Source organism: Dysidea avara, chromosome 6 (genome assembly GCF_963678975.1).
Source record: "Dysidea avara chromosome 6, odDysAvar1.4, whole genome shotgun sequence".
NCBI lineage: Eukaryota > Metazoa > Porifera > Demospongiae > Dictyoceratida > Dysideidae > Dysidea > Dysidea avara.
Window position 1 is genome coordinate 12,714,748 of NC_089277.1, and position 18,794 is coordinate 12,733,541.

Sequence of the window (18,794 nt, forward strand, 5' to 3'; positions counted from 1 at the left end):
TCTTTTCACCAATTATGCAAGGTATAGACTTGATACGGCTTCCCTGTGGCTGTGGTTGTTGCCTAGCTATTGCACTTATCGCCCATATTTCCCATAGTGATTACGGAGATAATTCTTTTACTGTTCTTCATTTGGTAGCAGGCGGAACTTAGCTGAATATGAAACATGCAGTAATTAGCCACTGCACTTTTCAGTTAGGGATGTAAAATTTTATGGCATGCCTGGTGCCATTCTTTCAGTATGTGTGGGTTCATTGGTCGTAACTATGTTATAAAAAAGTAAGGAAATTAAGTTGGATAAAAGAATAAAAAGGTAGGGAATAGCAAGAAAAAATAGTGAAACAAGACAGGTTGCCTTTACCTGCAGATATACAGTACTATTGGACGTTTAATCCCTAATTCAGTCATGATTAATTTATGGATTATTGTATAGGTATTAAATATCCGTTATTATATCTGTAGCTTCACAAACTTTTTTTGCTTGTTTCACTACCTTTTTATTCTTTGATCCCTTAAAGTTTCTAATTTTTCCTTCTCCTTGTTAGAGAAAATCATGACCTTTCCTCTTCCTATGTGTGCTGTAGTTCTAATTTCTTGTAAGTACATGTATGCATAACTATAACTACAGCATACGTACTATTTCCACAGGAGAGCTGTTCACCACAAGAGAAGGAGAATTTCCTTAAGGAGATTGTGGTGATGGCACAGTTTATGCATCCTAATATTGTACGTGTGTTTGGATCAGTGGACCAAGGTATTTGTTTTGCGTATATTGTATGTGGAAATATTTAATGTGGATAATCAATTGTTGTTAGGGATACAGACAATAATTACACTTCTGATATACAAACTGACCTGAAGTCAGGACACTTTGATAGTTGAGGAATTTGGTTGGTCCCAAGGTGTCCAAACATGGGGGCACTACATGTAGTCTCGCATGGCCAACCATCTATTTATCAATGCAAAGGCTTATTGGTTGTAGTGTAAGTGTCTGGTCTGTAAAATTCAGTCAGGTACTTTTTGAATACAGTTGTTTTGAGAAAGCCATACAAGTACTGATGTAACTTACTTTGTCTCCAAGCAACACTTTGTTGCAGTTCTCCTTAGATATCTCAAGTAAGGCTGTGTACCGACGGGGAGGTTACCGACCGGAGCTACACCCTGTAGCAACCATCTTACACTGTTTACATCTTCATCAGTGTCGTATCTAGACTATCTGGGTTGGTAGGACACAGGAGAAAAAAAAATCACAACCTGCTCACACAATGGCAGCCCTCCACCAACTATATATGTAACTGGATCTGCGAAAACCTGACACAATCGCGCAAGCCTAATTTTACAGTATAAAGCATTGAATACATTGGGTGAAATACTTGTATTGAAAAAAATTCCGTAAATTTTTTGAACTCCTCTTTCTTAGTGAAGGAAGAGACTAACAATAGAAACCTGGATATCATCTTATTCGCCTGCTCAAGAGGAGTTTGAAAATCCTTGTTTCATTGCAGTAGACCCAAGGATATGCAAGTTATGAGTGTTTGTTTACGTCACGTCGAAACAATCATACATGGTTGATTTTCTTCATGAATTTTGCCTTTGTATGCAGTGAAGAAGGGTGAGTAAAGGAAAACCTTACCCAGTAATTGATTCCCCTCTTCATGACAAACACAATGGTGAAATTTTTAGCTCCGTACCTCAATCCATTGGTAAATTACAACCATTTTTGTAAGCGCCTGTAATTTATTTTCCCTATACTTGCTGTACAAATCGATTTTTCTGTTGTTGCTACTTTGTAGGGCTGTTACTCCAAAAGTTATTGGCATATGAGGCTGAAAATTTGCCATAGGGTTCACTTGGCTAATTAGATTATAAATATTTAAACAGGAATTTGAAAAATGCACGATTGTGTCAGGTTTTTGCAGATCCGGTCACACATCAAGACTCACGGTAGTGAGTCGCTCAGCCAAGAAACTACAAAGCGCACGCCCATATAAAAGATGCATGGCCACTACTATGAGTTAATTATGTGTAGGGTCAGTTTTGCAATATTAGTCCTGGATTATGTAACATCTCTCAATAGATTTGTATGACGTTACGTGATAAAAAATCTTTAGGAGTCGTCATCATCGTCATTGTCTTGTGACCTCGCTAAAATATGAATATACGTATTTACACATATTTCACTCTATTTCTCTACTTTATGTTACACCTACCGTCACGTTGTACCTGTCAACATACCCGTGTTTGTGCAGTCCATCTAACACTGACACTATCTAATTCTGGTTTGCCCATACGCGTATTTTCTTCGATCAAAGCTCTAATTCCTACAATAACTTTTAAAGACACGACGTGGACACAAGCCCCAATGTCTGATAAACAAGTAGTGAAAGCATGCAGAAGCATAAGTTCCCTAGGGATGGCATTTTAAACAGAAATCTTTTAGATTCCATTTAGTGCCACGCCCAATGACGCCAGATGTCTCATAAACAAGATGTGAAGAACATTCATAATTGCCAGATGCCTTATAACAAGGTAAATACAAAAGGCAACAAGCCTATAGGGTTACCACCTCTATGTAGTGTGCACCATTGAGCTTGTGATGTGGATTTCATGCACATACCATGGCACTGTGACGGAATCTGGTTTACCAGTGACTGTGCATGAGCTTCTGTAGTGCATGGCTTTCAAGTTTGTATCGGATTACTGAAATGTGGTTTGCTGTTTGCCGGTGACTGTGTATATGAGTTGGGGTTGTTCCACACAACCTGCACAATTCAAATTTCATGGATAAGATGGCTGCAAAATCCATGAAAATTTCTTGCCTTATGGTAAACATACAACAATGCTATTATAACATGTAACACGTACAACTTTAATCAACATCAAGGCATTACTAAAAAATTGTTTTACACAAGTGACGATTTCTTGGATGTCTGCATAATGACACAGGATTAAGTGACACCCATAAAAGAACAAGCAGGCACTGAACTTAACCTTAAATTAAACACACATGTAACTAACCTAGAACATCGGTCGCAACACCAAAGACACTTGCTTGGATATCTGACAACACAATCAACCTACAAAAATCAACAAGTGGACATTAAATACAATATGAAATTTGCATACTGGAAAATATCTTTATAAGCACGACATGGGGGGTGCCACCATAACAGTACCCCTGATCCAGAAATAATAAACAACTATGTTCCTTAGTACATAGACAGACCTGGAAATTCACTACACCCTTGATATCACTATAGTCAATCCATGTACAGTTGACAATTGAGAGCTATAAAAGGAACACACAAGATAATACAATTCCTCTGTATGTGAACTACTTGAAATTCATGATTTCCTACCATTCATGATTTCCTACCTGGTGCCAAGTTATGTATGTACCATGACAGCATCCAACTGCTACTGCATACTATGACCAGATTACCTGTAAAAACCAACAGGCAGGCATTAAATACAACACACCCAAAATATGTCACTTTTTACACAAATAACACGTTTGAGGATTCACAAGTTGGCCCAGCAGTGACCTTACTATACAGTGCACAGGTTTCACTGTACATAAATTTAGTAAGTATTTTTTGTACACGCAAGCATCATGTACGTTACCTTACTTCTTCCACCTACAGTTCCAGGACTTCTAAATTGGCACTGACTAGAGTGACAATACTGAAAGCTGTTTATAGTACGTTCACGTTGAGCTGAATCCTCAAAAACATTTAATAACTAATGGATGCAATTATACATAATCTTGAAATTTGGCTCATTTGTAGTACTGCTTGATCCGCTAAAAATATTTCAAAATCTTTTTGTTCAAATATTTGACATACTATTTACAGCCAATCAAAATTTTCACAATACATTTCCTATGGGAAACCATATAAGTACAATGTCCATTACAGCCCTTTCCCGAACTTGTAATGGAGCCAAACCGTACATGTCTGTTGTTGACACCTTGGCTGTTACCAATAATCATCTAGTTGGCTGAAATGTTAACTCTGTTGAGAAAAAATCCACTTTTAATTTTTAGCTGTTTTTCAGGATTCAGCTCAACGTGAACATACTATAGTCTGTACGAGTACACCTTGTTGACAATCAATCCATGAGCCAGATAATACTGGTATTTGCTGCTACTCAAGTTGGTACCATCACACAGAGCTTTCAGCTTGGTCTCAGTGAATGTGCACTAATCAGTACAGACGTCTGACAGTCAAAACCAATCGCATACCGGCACGCGGTTCATCAGTGTGAGGCGATGTGGCACTTTATACACTAGCCTCATCTTTCTTTACTCCTCCTTTCGTTACTGAACCTCCACTCCTCGTTTCGTTACTGAACCTCCACTCCTCTTTTTGTTACTGAACCTCCACGAAGAGCTGAGTACATCAGTATTCTGGCATAGATTGTGGTATTCTCGACTCTTCAATATCCATTCGAATTCTTCAAGCGGTGTACGTATTTTAGTTTCAAATCAGTTAAAGTATGTTTCACCACTCCAGTTACAATATGACAAATGTTTATCATTTGTATTTCCCTCTCAAGACATGGACTGCCATCAACAATTAATATAAACCGCGTATCACGTGCGTTCACTTGAGGTGTTACAGGGACTTTCCAAGAGATTTCCCCTAAATAGGTGACGTGATCATTGTCAGTCGGGTGCAACTTGTTTAGTTATGGCTCTACAATGCGGTACGCATACTTTATGTATTTTAGTGTTTAATTATTATTCATACTTCCCTCTCAAGACATGGACTGCCTTCAATAATAATATAAATCGTGTATCACGTGTTTTCACTTGAGGTGTTACTGTTCAGGGACTTTCCAAGTGATATCCCCTAAATAGGTCACGTGATAATTGTCAGTCAGGTGGAACTTATTTATTTCCATTAATGCACCATGGAGCTTGTGTTGTGGCTTTCATTAATCAATCATTATGCACATACCATGGTGCAGCAAAGTTTGTGTAACAGATTGCTGGAATGTGGTTTGTTGTTTGCTGGTGACTGTATGAGCTTGTGTTGTGGCTTTCAACTTTTGTAACAGATTGCTGAATGTGGTTCGTGGTTTGCTGGTGACTGTGTAGGGGTTGTTCCACACAGCTTGCACAATATTCAAATTTCATGCCGGGATGTCTGCATGATGACACAAGATTAAGTGAGTCCTGTAAAAGAACAAGCAGGTACTGAACTTAACCTTAAATTAAACACACATGCAACTAACCTGTCGCAACACCAAAGACACTTGCTTGGATATCCTCATGGCTTAACTATAGAGTGACATGTGTAATTAATGGGATGTACCCTGTACAACACAATTTTCTTTCCTGCAAACACCAAGTAAGGGCACTACCAGCTCACCTACAAGAGCATTTCACAAGAGATGTGATATTAACTTGTTTACATCAAGTACAACCAATATGTGTTTGTGTGTGTGTGTGTGTGTGTGTGTGTGTGTGTGTGTGTGTGTGTGTGTGTGTGTGTGTGTGTGTGTGTGTGTGTGTGTGTGTGTGTGTGTGTGTGTGTGTGTGTGTGTGTGTGTGTGTACATGCGTGTATTGTGTTTACACATTTTATGTGTGTTTTGTGCTTTTAAGCATGTGTTTGTATGTAGTGAAATAAAAATAATAGCATGATGTTTGTGATCTCCTTCATAACCCTCAGCAAAGCATCTTGCGCTACAAGTGGCAAACCAAGTTGATAAGTTGTCCTCAGGACACTACAGCCACTGTGGCAGTGTGGCCATAGCAGGTTTCATTCATTGATCAGTACAGAATGATTGATATACTCCAATAGAACAGTCAGGCAATAAAATACTCTAATAGAACAGTCTAGCTGAATATTTACATTTCTGTCTGAAAACACTCCCAGATCCCAGATGCAATCTCAGAGTTACTATTTCAAGATGGTGGCATTCCCCAAGATCACTTAGAAGAGCATGCTATGCAAATAAGTGCTTTACACATATCTTTGGTAACCTTGACTGTAGCCATTACTGGCCTGACCAGTAAATTGCAGTAAATTCCACTGGCCCTTGTCCTAATAAGAATTAACTACTACTATAGGATTGTATGTTATGCTCACCACCTATCAGCAGATTTGTGTTTGGTTGTAACATCTCTACAAGGCAGAATTCATCATACACTCCCCATAGCTTGAACATTGGGTCTGTAAATTATATAAAATTTGTGATATCCCCCCCCCCAAAAACACCTTTGCTGTAAAAAATGGTGCGTCTAAGAAGCTACAAGTATCTGTAGCCCCATGTAAAAACAGATAAGCTGTAGAAAACACTCCATGAAATTAATGGGTAACTGAAAGAGCTGATATCTAGAGCGGCCAAGAATCAATAATGTTACTACAACTGACTATGATCACCAAAGAACACCTTGGCTGTAAAACAGGCAAATAAAAGTAACTGGCAACTAAAAGTTAAGTTGATAAAACTAACTACAATTATTAATTTGCAACATTGAATCTTAATCATTCAACTGTGTTCTATACATTCACCCTTGCAAAAACCTAAATTAATTCTTTGTAACTCTAATTGGCTGGTAATTTGGCCGCCTTTTTTATTCTTGGTCGCTTCAGATATCAGCTGTTTTATTTTCCAGTTACTTTTATTTGTCTGTTTTACAGCCAAGGTGTTCTTTGGTGATCATAGTCAGTTGTAGTAACATTATTGATTCTTGGCCACTCTAGATATCAGCTCTTTCAGTTACCCATTAGTTTCATGGAGTGTTTTCTACAGCTTATCTGTTTTTACATGGGGTTACAGATACTTGTAGTTTCTTGGACACGCCTTTTTTTACAGCAAAGGTGTTTTTGGGGGTTATATATTACTGATAAGGTACATAAAACTTCTTATTTCTAACTGTTTAGTTTGCTGCACTGCTTCTCCGAATAGTGTGATTTATTTGAGTGATCGACTGCTCTATTAGAGTATCTCAATCTTGCATACAAATACGTACCTCTGGTATGGTGCCAAAATTCTTTGGTAGGGCACCACAACTCTTTGGTGCCCACCTAGTAGATACGCCATTAACAACTTATTCAATTTCAATCATACAGTAGAGTTGTACTGAATGGTGGGTTCATGAGCCTTCTTACCCAAAAATATCCAAACCAGCCTCAATTTTCCTTTATAACAGCTTGATGCTATTGTTTAGGCATAACCAATACCTTCAGAGTAACCTCAAACCCTTCCAACAAGTTTCTATAGAAATTTACTATTTAACTGAATTTTCTACCAGCTGATTTTTATAGTTACACAATAATTGTCTGTAATTTCTGTAGTGACTAGATTTGTTGCAGAGGTGCTTCTCATACTGTTATTTGTAGCACTGCATAATCGGTAAAGTATGTAATGGAAAGGTGATTCACTTTTAGTAAAAAAATGATAGTCTGGGCAAGCATTTAATCATGATTTTCTTAGTGACTGTATTGATTGTAGAGGTGCTTCTTGTATTGTTCTTTGTTTGTAACAGTGTATAGTACAGTGGGTGGAACAAAGCTGAAAATGAAGCCGAACAACCATATTGCTTTCCAGCAATTAATGGTCAGGGTGTGCATTACAGTACATCGCTGAGTTGATTTTTATAATATGCCTGGCCAGTACCGTACTTTTCTTTGATGTGGTATGCGCAGAGGTGGGGTAGTTACTTCAGAAAAGTAACTAGTTACTAGTTACACATTACTGTTATCCCATGTAACTTAGTTACAGTTACAGTTACTTTTCAAAAGGTAACTAAGTACTCTAGTTACTAGCTACTTTCGTAGTACAAATTATGACTTGTTTTAGCTTTTGTAACATGAATTTGGCTCAGATATGTATCATTAAGGGATGCATTACATAAGTGCACTTAAAATAATAATTCTGTGGCTATTTCAGGTCAATTCTAAATATTGCTACCTCTGTTACTCAAGCTGAATCATAGAGAACAGTACACAGAATCTGTCTACTTACTGTGTCTGTAGCATATATGACACAAAAATTGAAGTACTCTTGCTTTTAAAGCATAATTAATTATAGTTACAATGTAACTATTGTAATTAGCTACTATTGTAACTTAGTTACTTTTCAGACAATTACTCCTAGTTACAAGTTACTAGTTACAAAGCAAGTAACTAGTTATATTACTAGTTACTTTAAAAGTAATCAGTTACGTAACTTAGTTACAAAAGTAACTAGTTACCCCAACTCTGGCCGTATGCGATGGTTCATCAGTCTTAAAGTTGCAAATAAAGACAGGCACAGATGGAAACTAACACTAAAGAAAAAGTTTGTTTGCCATATGGAAGGAAACTTTGGTGCTGTTGAAATTTGGCGAATGACCATGAATTCGCCAAATTTTCCCCATCCAAATATTTTGCTAGTAAAGAAAACAGCAAACCAAGCCTCAAACTAAAACAATTTTCTATTTTACCAAGGGCTATTGGGCCAGGCATCAAGCTAGAGCCAAGCCTGCCTTGATTACCTCACTATGTAGCTAGCTACTATACACGTGGTATTCTCAAACCTCACCTCATGACAAGTAGCGAGTGCTACCACATCAAGTATGATATTCACTATTCCAGAGGGTACAGATCTACTGTCTATATAGTATTACCTAGTGTTGCACCGATATGCATATTTTCACTTTTACCGATACCGATGTTTCACTCATTCCTGTAGCCGATATGCCGATATTTACCGATATTCTTCTATTCTGTAGGTCAGGGGAGAAGGAGCAAAAATCATCTAAAGTTTATGTGCGTATATAACATAATTTAATTACTTGCGTGGGCGGCCAATTCTACAATGTTTGCTACCAGTGTGCCACTAACCCCTTACATGGAAATGAAAGCCAAGTAGTTATAAAACACCTAAGTCAGCTTCTCAAACGGAGTTTTGGTGGGATTCCAGACCCTTTCCAAATAGTGATTGGTTGATTGCGTGGGCGGCCGATAAATATACACAGCCTATTATAGCCTTGCAGCCACACTATTCACACATAAACAAGCCTAAATAGTTATAAACAGGTACAGCAAATAAATGTTTACCACTTACCACTGCATTCACTGCTTTCTTTTAATTCTATCACATGTTTATTACTGTCGTTAATGATTGATTGTGGGTTTAGGTTATCGGCAAATAACTTCCTCTTTGTAGCCGATACCGATACTTGCAAAATCACCTTATATCGGCTGTTACCGATTATTCAACCGATTATCGGTGCAACTCTAGTATTACCTTTTAGTTGATTGCTGACTCCTGGCGTTGCCAAAGAGGCATGGCACCGCAGATACTTGCTTCAGGCACTACCAGTGATTATATTGTAATCAATTAAATAGGGCGTGTGCTTTGCTCTCAATTTGCCAAATTTTATTTTGCAAACAGTAATATTTTGCTTGATTCACTTAAATTTTCCTCCTCCAAAGTTTCCCTCCGTATGGTACAGCAAAACCAATTACCCTAGACTTTTTGGGATACCTCAGTATAACTTTGATACTGAAAATGTGTCAAACCAAATTTTAAGGGCCTGGCACTTACAATGTACTGAAAATGATAACTGCCTGTGACTAAAAAAATATACAGTCCGGCCATGTGAGTGTACTGTATGTAGACTATACATACATGTACAGTATGCAATCGTGTTTTTTTACTGCAGGTGGACCATGCCCCTGGCTAGTACTGGAATACTTAGCTAATGGAGATCTTAAAGCATTTTTGAAGGTGTTTATGTTAATGTAGAAATTACATGTATACAAGGGTACATACATGTATGTACATGGCAGCAATACATGTACCAGCTAAAAAATAATTATAGAAAATTAGTACAGAAGAGGAGTTTTATAAAGGGGTCTACTGTATGTACAGCATACAGTACATTCTGAAGCAAAACTAAATTTTGTGCAATATTTCCATAGCTTTGTTGCTGCTTATAGAACTGTGAAGTTGGTCTGCCTTAAATACCGGGCTCAGATTTGCCTTGTACTGTGTATCCTCTCAACACACCCCTCGTGGCAGGGGCTTCCCTGTAGAGCAGTGCAGCACTGTTCTATTTTACTCAAAAAAATTTTGATGTGGTAAAAAGAATGTATATAATTAACAAATTTACTTTGATCTTGGTAGCAAATTGACAGGTTTACCGCTCTACAGTACTTTATTTTTCTGGGAAAGTTCTGTCTGCTGTGTTAGCCTCTTGACGCACTCCCTTGTACTGTATTTTCCATACACACGGTATAACATAAACATATAGATTCACTTCGTCAGAGTTGACATGCAATGGATCCCCTCTATAGTTTTTCATTGATTTGATTTAATCCAACAGCCAGTTCTGAGTATTAGAATGTTGCACACAAGATTACACATTAACCATATGCACTATTAGAGCATTTGTGTGTGTATTACATGTATTACATTAGAGTTACCTACTGTTGTGCGTTATTGGTTACTGTTATGTGGTGTGGTTATTTATAGCATAACCATCGTCCTGTTCATCGTCTGGTGAAGTACATGGTGGACATTGCCATGGGCATGCACTACTTGTCTGAGAAAGGTTTTGTACATCGAGTAAGTTAAAGCAACGAACAGCTAATTATGTTGGGTCTATGTATCCTGTACACTTTTACACTGGTAATTATCGTGTTTTCATGTCATTTATGATACACAATTATTATTCACTGTATCATTTGTTTTGCGAAGGACCTTGCAGCACGTAATATTTTCATGGATGAAAATGAACTCTGCAAAGTTGGAGACTTTGGATTGTTGCGAGAGACCAGCAAAAGAGAAGAAGATGGAGAGAACCTTTACATATTGCAAGTGAGTTTTATGTTTCCATTGCTAACTAACAAGCTACATAATAGTTTAAAGTTGCAGTTGGTTTTCTAAGTATCAGGGTACTATCAGCAAGAAATGTGAATTTCACATCATAAGATTAATAATACTCACTTATTAGAATTAATGTTGTTCCTGTAATGACTGTAGCAAGGTTTGTTGGGTACACATAATGTACTTTGTTAGAAGGTGATTTGTTGTAATCAGGATACAAGATATTACTTTAATAGTGCAAAGGTAATATGTGACCGAATTTGACATAACCAGGCTTCCACACACATCCAAATTTATGACTTTGAAGGACCATAATTCAGTATGAGAGTGAGCTATCAGCTTCAACTTTGGACCTGTTATTACATAAAGCAATGAAAGCATTGTGTGAAACTTGTAGGGCAATAGCATACTGTGTTGTCAAGTTACTAGCAATTAAGGTTGACAAATTGGACGTGTGTGGAAGCCTGGTTTTGTCAAATCCGGTCACATATTATTACAGTAATGTGCTACAATAAAATTGCATTACTTTTTCAAAGTAACCCATTACAAGTTACAATGCAAGTAGAAGGAAAAGTTAAAGTTGGATTAGAGGGATTAAAGAAAACTTTCCTTGCTTCACTACTTTTTTCTTTGATCCCTAATCCAACTTGAAATTTCCATCTATTTGTTTGTTCCCTATTCCATCTACTTGTTTGTTCCTTTTTTAAAAACATAGTTATGACTAAGGAATCCACGCATACCGCATCAAAACTAAGACTGGTACCAGGCATGCCGTAAAATCAACTTAGCATCTGCCAATATGAGTAGTGAAGTGACCATTCGCTTCATTTTCAGCTATGTTCACCTGTTCTGTTACACAGCATTACAAAATACGAGAAGTGTTTTTGCAATCAATCCAGTTACTATGAGAATTTAGCATGATTGCTAGTCAGCACAGCCACAGGGAAGCCATATTGTGGTATTACAAATCGACACCTTGCATTGTAAGTGAAGAACTCAGACACGAAGAAGGATCAACAAAGGTAGATCCATGATGCATGTATTGTACGTGCTGTGGTTGGCAGAGCAATGTCAGGCAGTGAAGAAATCAAGCCCATAGCCTTATCCATTGTTGAGTTTGCTTGATTGGAGGCATCAGTTAGGCAGGCAGGCAGTCAGTCAGTCAGTTAGTAGAAATTCAGCTTAATTATTTTCATAGAAACTTGTTGGAAGCCAATGGAAGGATTTGGGGTTGGTCTGAAGACATTTTTGGCCTTGGTCATGCCTAACCAATACTGCCAAGCTGTCACGAAGAAAAGATGAGGTCAGTTTTGTGAGCAACAAAGCCCAAACCTCCATGATCCCTAGCATACAGTACTACAGAACTGGCCATGCTTGTGTAATGTGTTGCCCCAACACTGTGGGAAATGGAAAGCAGGATCAGAGGTAATATTGGTAAATGGCTGATAATGGTTCACCATTTCATGGGCTTCCTAAAATTCTCTAATAGAACAATCATACTTCACTAATAAAGTAGTCAAGAATTTGTGTGTTGTTGTACAGTACCTTGTCAACTGAGCCAAAAGTATTTTCACATTGAGTTGAGTCCTATAACTCGTAGATGGAATTGCACAAATTTTTTTTGACTCTGCTAGACCTACTAAAATATTAAATGTATTTATGACCAATCAGAGTTTTCATATGGAAAGCTATAAAAGTGCGTAGTGTTTTATGACCCTTTCCCAAACTTGTAATGAAGCCAAACTGCACATCTCTGCTCTTGATACCATTGCTGCATTTTCTATTTCTCAGGACTCAGTGTGTACATACTATAAATAAATTTATAAATACATAAAAGTTTGTAGAGTAGTACCTGTTTAGATTTGGATAATTGTTCAGAATAAGTAAAATATTTTTTTTTGTATATATAGTCCTCACTGGCACTACCTGCTCGATGGATGGCTGTGGAATCTATTACTGATCAAATCTTCAGTTCGGCTAGTGATGTGTGGAGTTTTGGTGTTCTCATGTGGGAGTTGTTCAATCCTGGAGTGAGACCTTACAAGACTGCAGATAATATGGCTGTAATAGCCCAAGTGTCTGCTGGGATACGGCTTGAAATTCCTGAGAAGTGTCCCAAGACAGTTGGACAAGTAATGCAAGCTTGCTGGAATGCTGACTACACCAAAAGACCTAGCTTCCTTGTCATTGCAAACATATTGTGTCGTTGTATCCAGCAAGATACTACTCGTTCTTCAAACTCATGAATGATTGAACCCCCAATCATAATGTACAGAGTGCACGTTAGCATATTTAGTACTCATACTGCAAATAGTACTGTTAAGCTAACTCATTATCATAATTATATATGGATGTACAAGTATTTTATGTGTACCACAAGTGCCAAGCTTTTCCAAGTAGTCAAGTGCACATAGGGGTTAAGGTAGTGACTGGGCATCAGGAATGTGCGAAATTCCTGGTTTATAGGAAATGTAAATAGAATTGTGTAAGGAATTGTCACTATGTATTGATAATTTATGTAAAGGAATGTGCCAAATTCCTATCAGGAAATGAGCATGAATTATGACAACTTTTGTGATAAACATATACATTTCCTGAAATTTTCATTTTAAGTTTCAATGTAGAAACACCATGGAAACATGGTCCCAGTACAACTAGTACTGCTGTGTATCTATGAAATTCACACTTAAATAACTGGGCAATTTAAAACAATTATGTCATTTGTTATACATATACGAAATTTCTCAATCTGTAAAATACAAATTTACATTGTGTGTATGCATTGTTAGAAGATAGGTAATTAAGTTGCAATTGTTTGTTGCTGTTTTGTGTAATTCTTCCATAATGAACTTTGTTTAGCCTCCTACATAAAATAGTACTAAATGACTGTAGATTTTATGCAATAATAACTTACCTTAACTGGACCATCTTTTTCAACAGCTTTGATACTAAGAGGAACAAGTTTATCATCTGGTTTTGTGTCCTAAAGTACACTCTAAATTAGTTCACTTTTCAGGAATATATATGCTGCAGTACTCAACTATAAACACTCACAGTATTAAATGCCTCATGTTTTTACAAGGACATATAAACCAGTACAATTGGCTTGGTTTACTCTGCGAATGACTAAAATACTGTAGAGCAAGTTTCCAATCAAAACCAGGCTAGAAGTAGCTTCCTATATAATTTATTGTACTCTGCACGGGAGGATGAAAGTGCCACTGCATGCTGTATCTTCCATATTGTACCGATTAGCTACATAACTACTGTATGAGTCACGGCTTTGTCTCATGCTGTATTAGCCTCTCGACACACCCCTTGTGCTGTATTTTCCATACACATACATGGTGGTGCTTTAACTATAACTTTTAAAAGTACTACTTACATGTATTGTCAGATCAATACTATCTCTAATCTAACAGTTGGTTGACTGTTCTATTAGAGTAAGTATGTGGATCTTTTTCTGTGGCATGCATTTTCACAACTTTATAGTACAGTACAGTACAGTGAAACCTGTCTAATCAGGTCTTTGTATAATACAAGTAAGGCCACCTATTTAAACTGGCCAGTATAATAATCCCCAAATCTGTCCGTTGTGTACAAAAATGACACTCTGCAGCCACCTCTTTGGCCCAAGATATCCAGCACAATTATTCTGGCATTATGCTTCAAGCACTAATATCTGAATTATGCTAGCACAACACTGTAGGTGGGTGCCTAATCCTACTCACCTGATTTGGTAATATACTATTTACAGGTAATGATGTAATGAGAGAAGTTGTGTCTTGAAATGGTTTTCTACTACTTGCTGTTCTAGAAGTCACTTGTTTCCTAACTGGCTTGCTGCGTAATTTGACTTTAGATTTTGGTGCGTCCATTTTAGTTTCTTGTTTAGAAAAAAGTTTCATTGGTTCCTCTTGTAGCAAACCTGATTCATGAAGCAATCTAAGAATTTGAAAGGTGATCACAAATATCATCATTATGTTGTTGTACCTTCTTGTGGCGAGTTCATTAGCTCGTGAAGTATGGTACATTTCATTTACTGCCCTACTTTGTGTCTGTATCAGATCAATACGAGCTTTGTGCTCTGTTATTCGCTGCTCCTGTGGTGAAGATGTGAATACTGAACTTTGCTTACCAAAGTATGGTCCAGGGGGGCATGATCACAGTCTCAAAGTGCATAAAGAATTAGTGCATTTCAAAATTATTTTAATAAAAGTACACTCCATATTAATATTATTGGTACCATTTCCCTACACATACTAATTCAGAATAAAATTAATAGAGTTCAACAGACACATACATGCAATACATGTAAAAACGAAAGCTTGTACAGTGAATAGACATTGCAACACTTTCTGGCCACCAGATCAAGAGTATGCACATACACTTACTTCTCTTTTTCGAGCATTCTCTGTACTAAATATGTCTTCAATTGGTTTTAAAACTGGTATCTGAACCTTTGAACAAAAACATAGCACAAATGTAAAGCTTAGCACATAACTTTGGTAACAAGATGAAGAAACACCAGGTACATTGTCGCCTATTGTTAGTGCTGCACCTAGCTTTAGTTATCCTGGGGTCCAAACCCTGGGAATACACATTTATAACATGGAATCTAAAATTAGTTGGCAGCAGGAGTAAAATGTCTTAATTATCAGGGGTGGAACCAGACTTATGGAAAGGGGAGGAGGGGGGTCAAAATGAACTGAGGTACTGTAACATTGTCTTGTTTGGTAAGGTGAGACCAAAAAAAAAAAAGGTCACAGCTTCTGACAATAGCTGCCCACCTCACCAACTATGCATTTATGCTGTATTTACTATTTGTACACAAAACTATACTACTACAGTCCAACAACTTTTTTTGAATTCACTAGGATATGAGAGTTAATGTTATGTATTAAAATGTAAATTCATAATAAAAATTTTCTTCAAAGTGACTTGTGTACTACACGAAAATTTATCTAGCATGACTGCTCTATTAGACTACAGTGTGTACACTGGCAACCACAGTGGTAAAAAGATTGTTTCATTCATTGGGTTGGTATGTCTTAACAGGTATTTAAGGGCAGAATGGAACTTCTACATGTATATAGCAATAAATTTTGAGTAGAAATGTTTGTACAAATTTTGCATAAAAGCATTAATATTTTATAAGTACAGTAGCATTGTTTGCACTTACCGGTACAAATTTAGTCTGCTCCATAATGCTTTTTCTTGACTTTGGAAACTACAGTATGTGGTTGAAATGCACACACATATACAAATAGACTACTATTACATTATGTCATACAATTACAGTAAACGCTAATTTTATAATTTGCAATCACAGTGGAACCTCACTAAAACAGACACTTTTTCAGAACCCATAATTTTAAATTTGCTATAGAGGTTATCCTCTTTCAGAGGTAAATTTGTATACAGACCTGTTAGGACTAATTGATTTGTCCTTATTATGAAGTTTTTATATTGTGTTCTTAATTTGGGAGTTTGTTAAGACAGTTCCAACAATTTACAGGTTTAAGTGTAGTTTTATTGGACAAGCTTTTAAAGCTATTATGAGTGCATGGCTATGTCAAGTTTCACATTTCAGTGGGTAAGAAACCTTTAAGTTTATGTTAAAGAGGACTTTCATGACTTGTCATTGTTAAGTATGCTTTCATGTAAAAATTGAGCAGAGTATAATCACCATGCATGACAAATATGGTTCCAAAATACAGTGGTGTTGATTGCTGGATAGCAACTGTTTCCATAACTACATTATTATGGTATAGATACATACCCTGGATTTATAGCTACTTGCTATAACTGTTGTAGTTACAGCCCATGAGTTGGTCACATCCTCATCTTCTTCCTCAATGAAATTATCCTCAGCTAAAAGTGAAACACAATCAGACATGAGCTATTATAAACTTTGTTTATTGCAAGAGATTTGATGCTACATTCCTAAACTATGTACATGTTCTCATAAAAAGAAGCTTGAGATAATTTTGCATGCAGGTGCATTCAAGACAAAAAATTATTGATAGTAACATCAAGTCTTGGTAACATGAACTTAACATTTTTACTCTAGACTAACTACAATAAGTCTTACCATGCTTATAAGATGACTCAACTGTTGTTGTAGGAGGGGCTAACATCTCATCCCAAAACGCTTTAACTTCTTGTATGTTATTCAGTTTTCCAGACTTTTTCAGTTCATTTTCCATTGCAACTATCTGTAGTGATGTAGTGATGTAGTGAATACTGCCACTCACAAGTACAAGCACGCATGCATGCACGCACACACACACAAACTGAAACAATATAATATTATATGTATGGTATGTCATTATAATTATGTACCTTGTAAAATAGTGACTGTGGCAAATGAGCAAGAAAGCTATAATCAGTTTCTCCATTGCCTCGATATCTTGCTGGTTTCTTTTTGAGAAGCCGTGCCTGTACATAACAAAGTGTACTTGATTTTCCTTTGTTATTACTTGTGTGTTAATAGTGTTTCTCACCTTTTCCTTTGCTTGTTCCTTTTCCCTCCGTTTCTCAAATATTTCCTGTTGTTTCTTAGCCTCCTGCTGCTGTTGTTCAATGCGTATTGACATCAGCTTAACATAACGTCGCTTGTTCTTGATGCATTGTTTCTCTTTGTTAGCTAGCACCTCCAAATGGCGCTACGTTAAAAACATCACTAATTAAATTCCATCTTTTCAAGCAATTAATTACTGATGGTGTTACCTAATTGTGCATGGCTAACAATGGTAACTATATTATGGTTTACTACATGTGTACCGTAGTACTTTATGCTTATATAGCCCCTATGGTCTGTAGTACCATAGACAAGTTAGCTAGCTAGTACTGTACCCTTTTCTCTTCCAAGATTCTGGCTCTTTCCTTTTCTCTTGCCTCCCTAAGCTCATCTTCTTGCAATCTCCGTCGCTCCTCCTCTCTGCTCGTTAAGGACACAGCAGACTCTAGGTGAACTTCTGGGGGTAGCGAAAGGCTTGGTAGTAGGTCGGTAGCCAACTGGATCAGCCGCTCCTAATGCAGCAAAAATCACGAACAGCTGATCACAGTGTTAAATATAGCGACGTATTTGTTTATAACTACCATTGCGTTGTCCTTTCCTTCTGGTCAGTGTTGATAGCCATGGTATGACAAAACTAATTCTCACCTCGACTAGTCTTAGATGCTCTTGTAAGGCTTCCAGCATTAATCCACACCCCTCGTGATCTGCCTCATAACTATTGTGTTGGAGTGCATCGCCTCTTGCCACTTCCATCAATGTGCTGTCGGCACACTACAGTGCACTATCAATGTAGGGATGTCATGTGGGCACGCCCCCTTTGCTGTATTGTTTTTTAGGTACTATGGTAACTTAAGGATAATGTATGAAAGGCGCACGCGCCAAACTTCTATGTCTGACCATACACCGCAAAAGTAACGAAGCAAAATGGCTACTATCGTAGTGTATGTTTCTACCGTCGCTGGGAGCTTGGATGTAAGATTCGGTAATGAAATGATGTTACTATACTAACTGTCTGGATTTAGGTGAAAAAGCAGCAACAACGTATCGAAATGATACTGGGGAAAACTTATCAGGGAAACGAAGTGAAGTACATCGACGTGGCAGCTGATGAAGATGCCAAGAAGAAGATGCGCGATATAATTGGAGACGAAAAGGCCGTCCCTCCTCAGATTTTCAACGGAGACACCTACTGCGGGGTAAGTAAATGATCATACTCTAAAAGTATATTGTGTATATATGTATACGTGTGTGTGTGTGTGTAGAACTTCCAGAAATTTGATGATGCTGTAGAAGATGGAGAACTGAAGCAGTTTTTGAAGCTGTGATAAACTTGTTTGCCCAGAGATTTGTATTAGTAGTATAATTGTAAACTTGAAGTGTAGATTTCTAAATTCTATAATTATACTGTCTATATAGCGTACACACTAAAAACGAGTGGATAAG

The 18,794-nt window shown here is 37.2% G+C and overlaps 3 protein-coding genes across 5 annotated transcripts in view; 2 read left to right on the forward strand and 1 right to left on the reverse strand.

Moving 5' to 3' along the window:
- The window catches only part of LOC136258090 (uncharacterized), a 27,128-nt gene extending 13,901 nt beyond the window's left edge, over window positions 1-13,227 (forward strand). For both annotated transcript variants that reach the window (XM_066051390.1, XM_066051389.1), the window contains exons 14-18: window positions 648-753; window positions 9,663-9,727; window positions 10,475-10,567; window positions 10,700-10,819; window positions 12,739-13,227. In XM_066051390.1, the coding sequence (XP_065907462.1) occupies window positions 648-753; window positions 9,663-9,727; window positions 10,475-10,567; window positions 10,700-10,819; window positions 12,739-13,074 (720 nt within the window). In that variant the 3' untranslated portion in view covers window positions 13,075-13,227. The remainder of the gene's footprint in view (window positions 1-647; window positions 754-9,662; window positions 9,728-10,474; window positions 10,568-10,699; window positions 10,820-12,738) is intronic.
- A 292-nt stretch (window positions 13,228-13,519) lies between these two features.
- LOC136258094 (golgin subfamily A member 6-like protein 22) lies at window positions 13,520-18,193 on the reverse strand. Of its 2 annotated transcripts, none has more exons than XM_066051396.1 (12): window positions 17,997-18,193; window positions 17,687-17,863; window positions 17,335-17,496; window positions 17,174-17,269; window positions 16,923-17,046; window positions 16,611-16,702; window positions 16,011-16,058; window positions 15,223-15,288; window positions 14,822-14,931; window positions 14,560-14,773; window positions 13,743-13,811; window positions 13,520-13,691 (listed from the first exon to the last, which is right to left on the reverse strand). In XM_066051396.1, exons 1-12 carry the CDS (start codon window positions 18,102-18,104, stop codon window positions 13,629-13,631), a joined length of 1,329 nt encoding a protein of 442 aa, XP_065907468.1. In that variant the 5' UTR covers window positions 18,105-18,193; the 3' UTR covers window positions 13,520-13,628. The 2 variants fall into 2 exon arrangements, with proteins under 2 accessions (XP_065907468.1, XP_065907469.1); XM_066051397.1 differs by having other exon boundaries at window positions 17,933-18,016.
- LOC136258096 (SH3 domain-binding glutamic acid-rich-like protein 3) lies at window positions 18,165-18,771 on the forward strand. Its single transcript, XM_066051399.1, has 3 exons — window positions 18,165-18,323; window positions 18,374-18,547; window positions 18,614-18,771. Exons 1-3 carry the CDS (start codon window positions 18,276-18,278, stop codon window positions 18,674-18,676), a joined length of 285 nt encoding a protein of 94 aa, XP_065907471.1. The 5' UTR covers window positions 18,165-18,275; the 3' UTR covers window positions 18,677-18,771.
- Window positions 18,772-18,794: the final 23 nt, after the last annotated feature.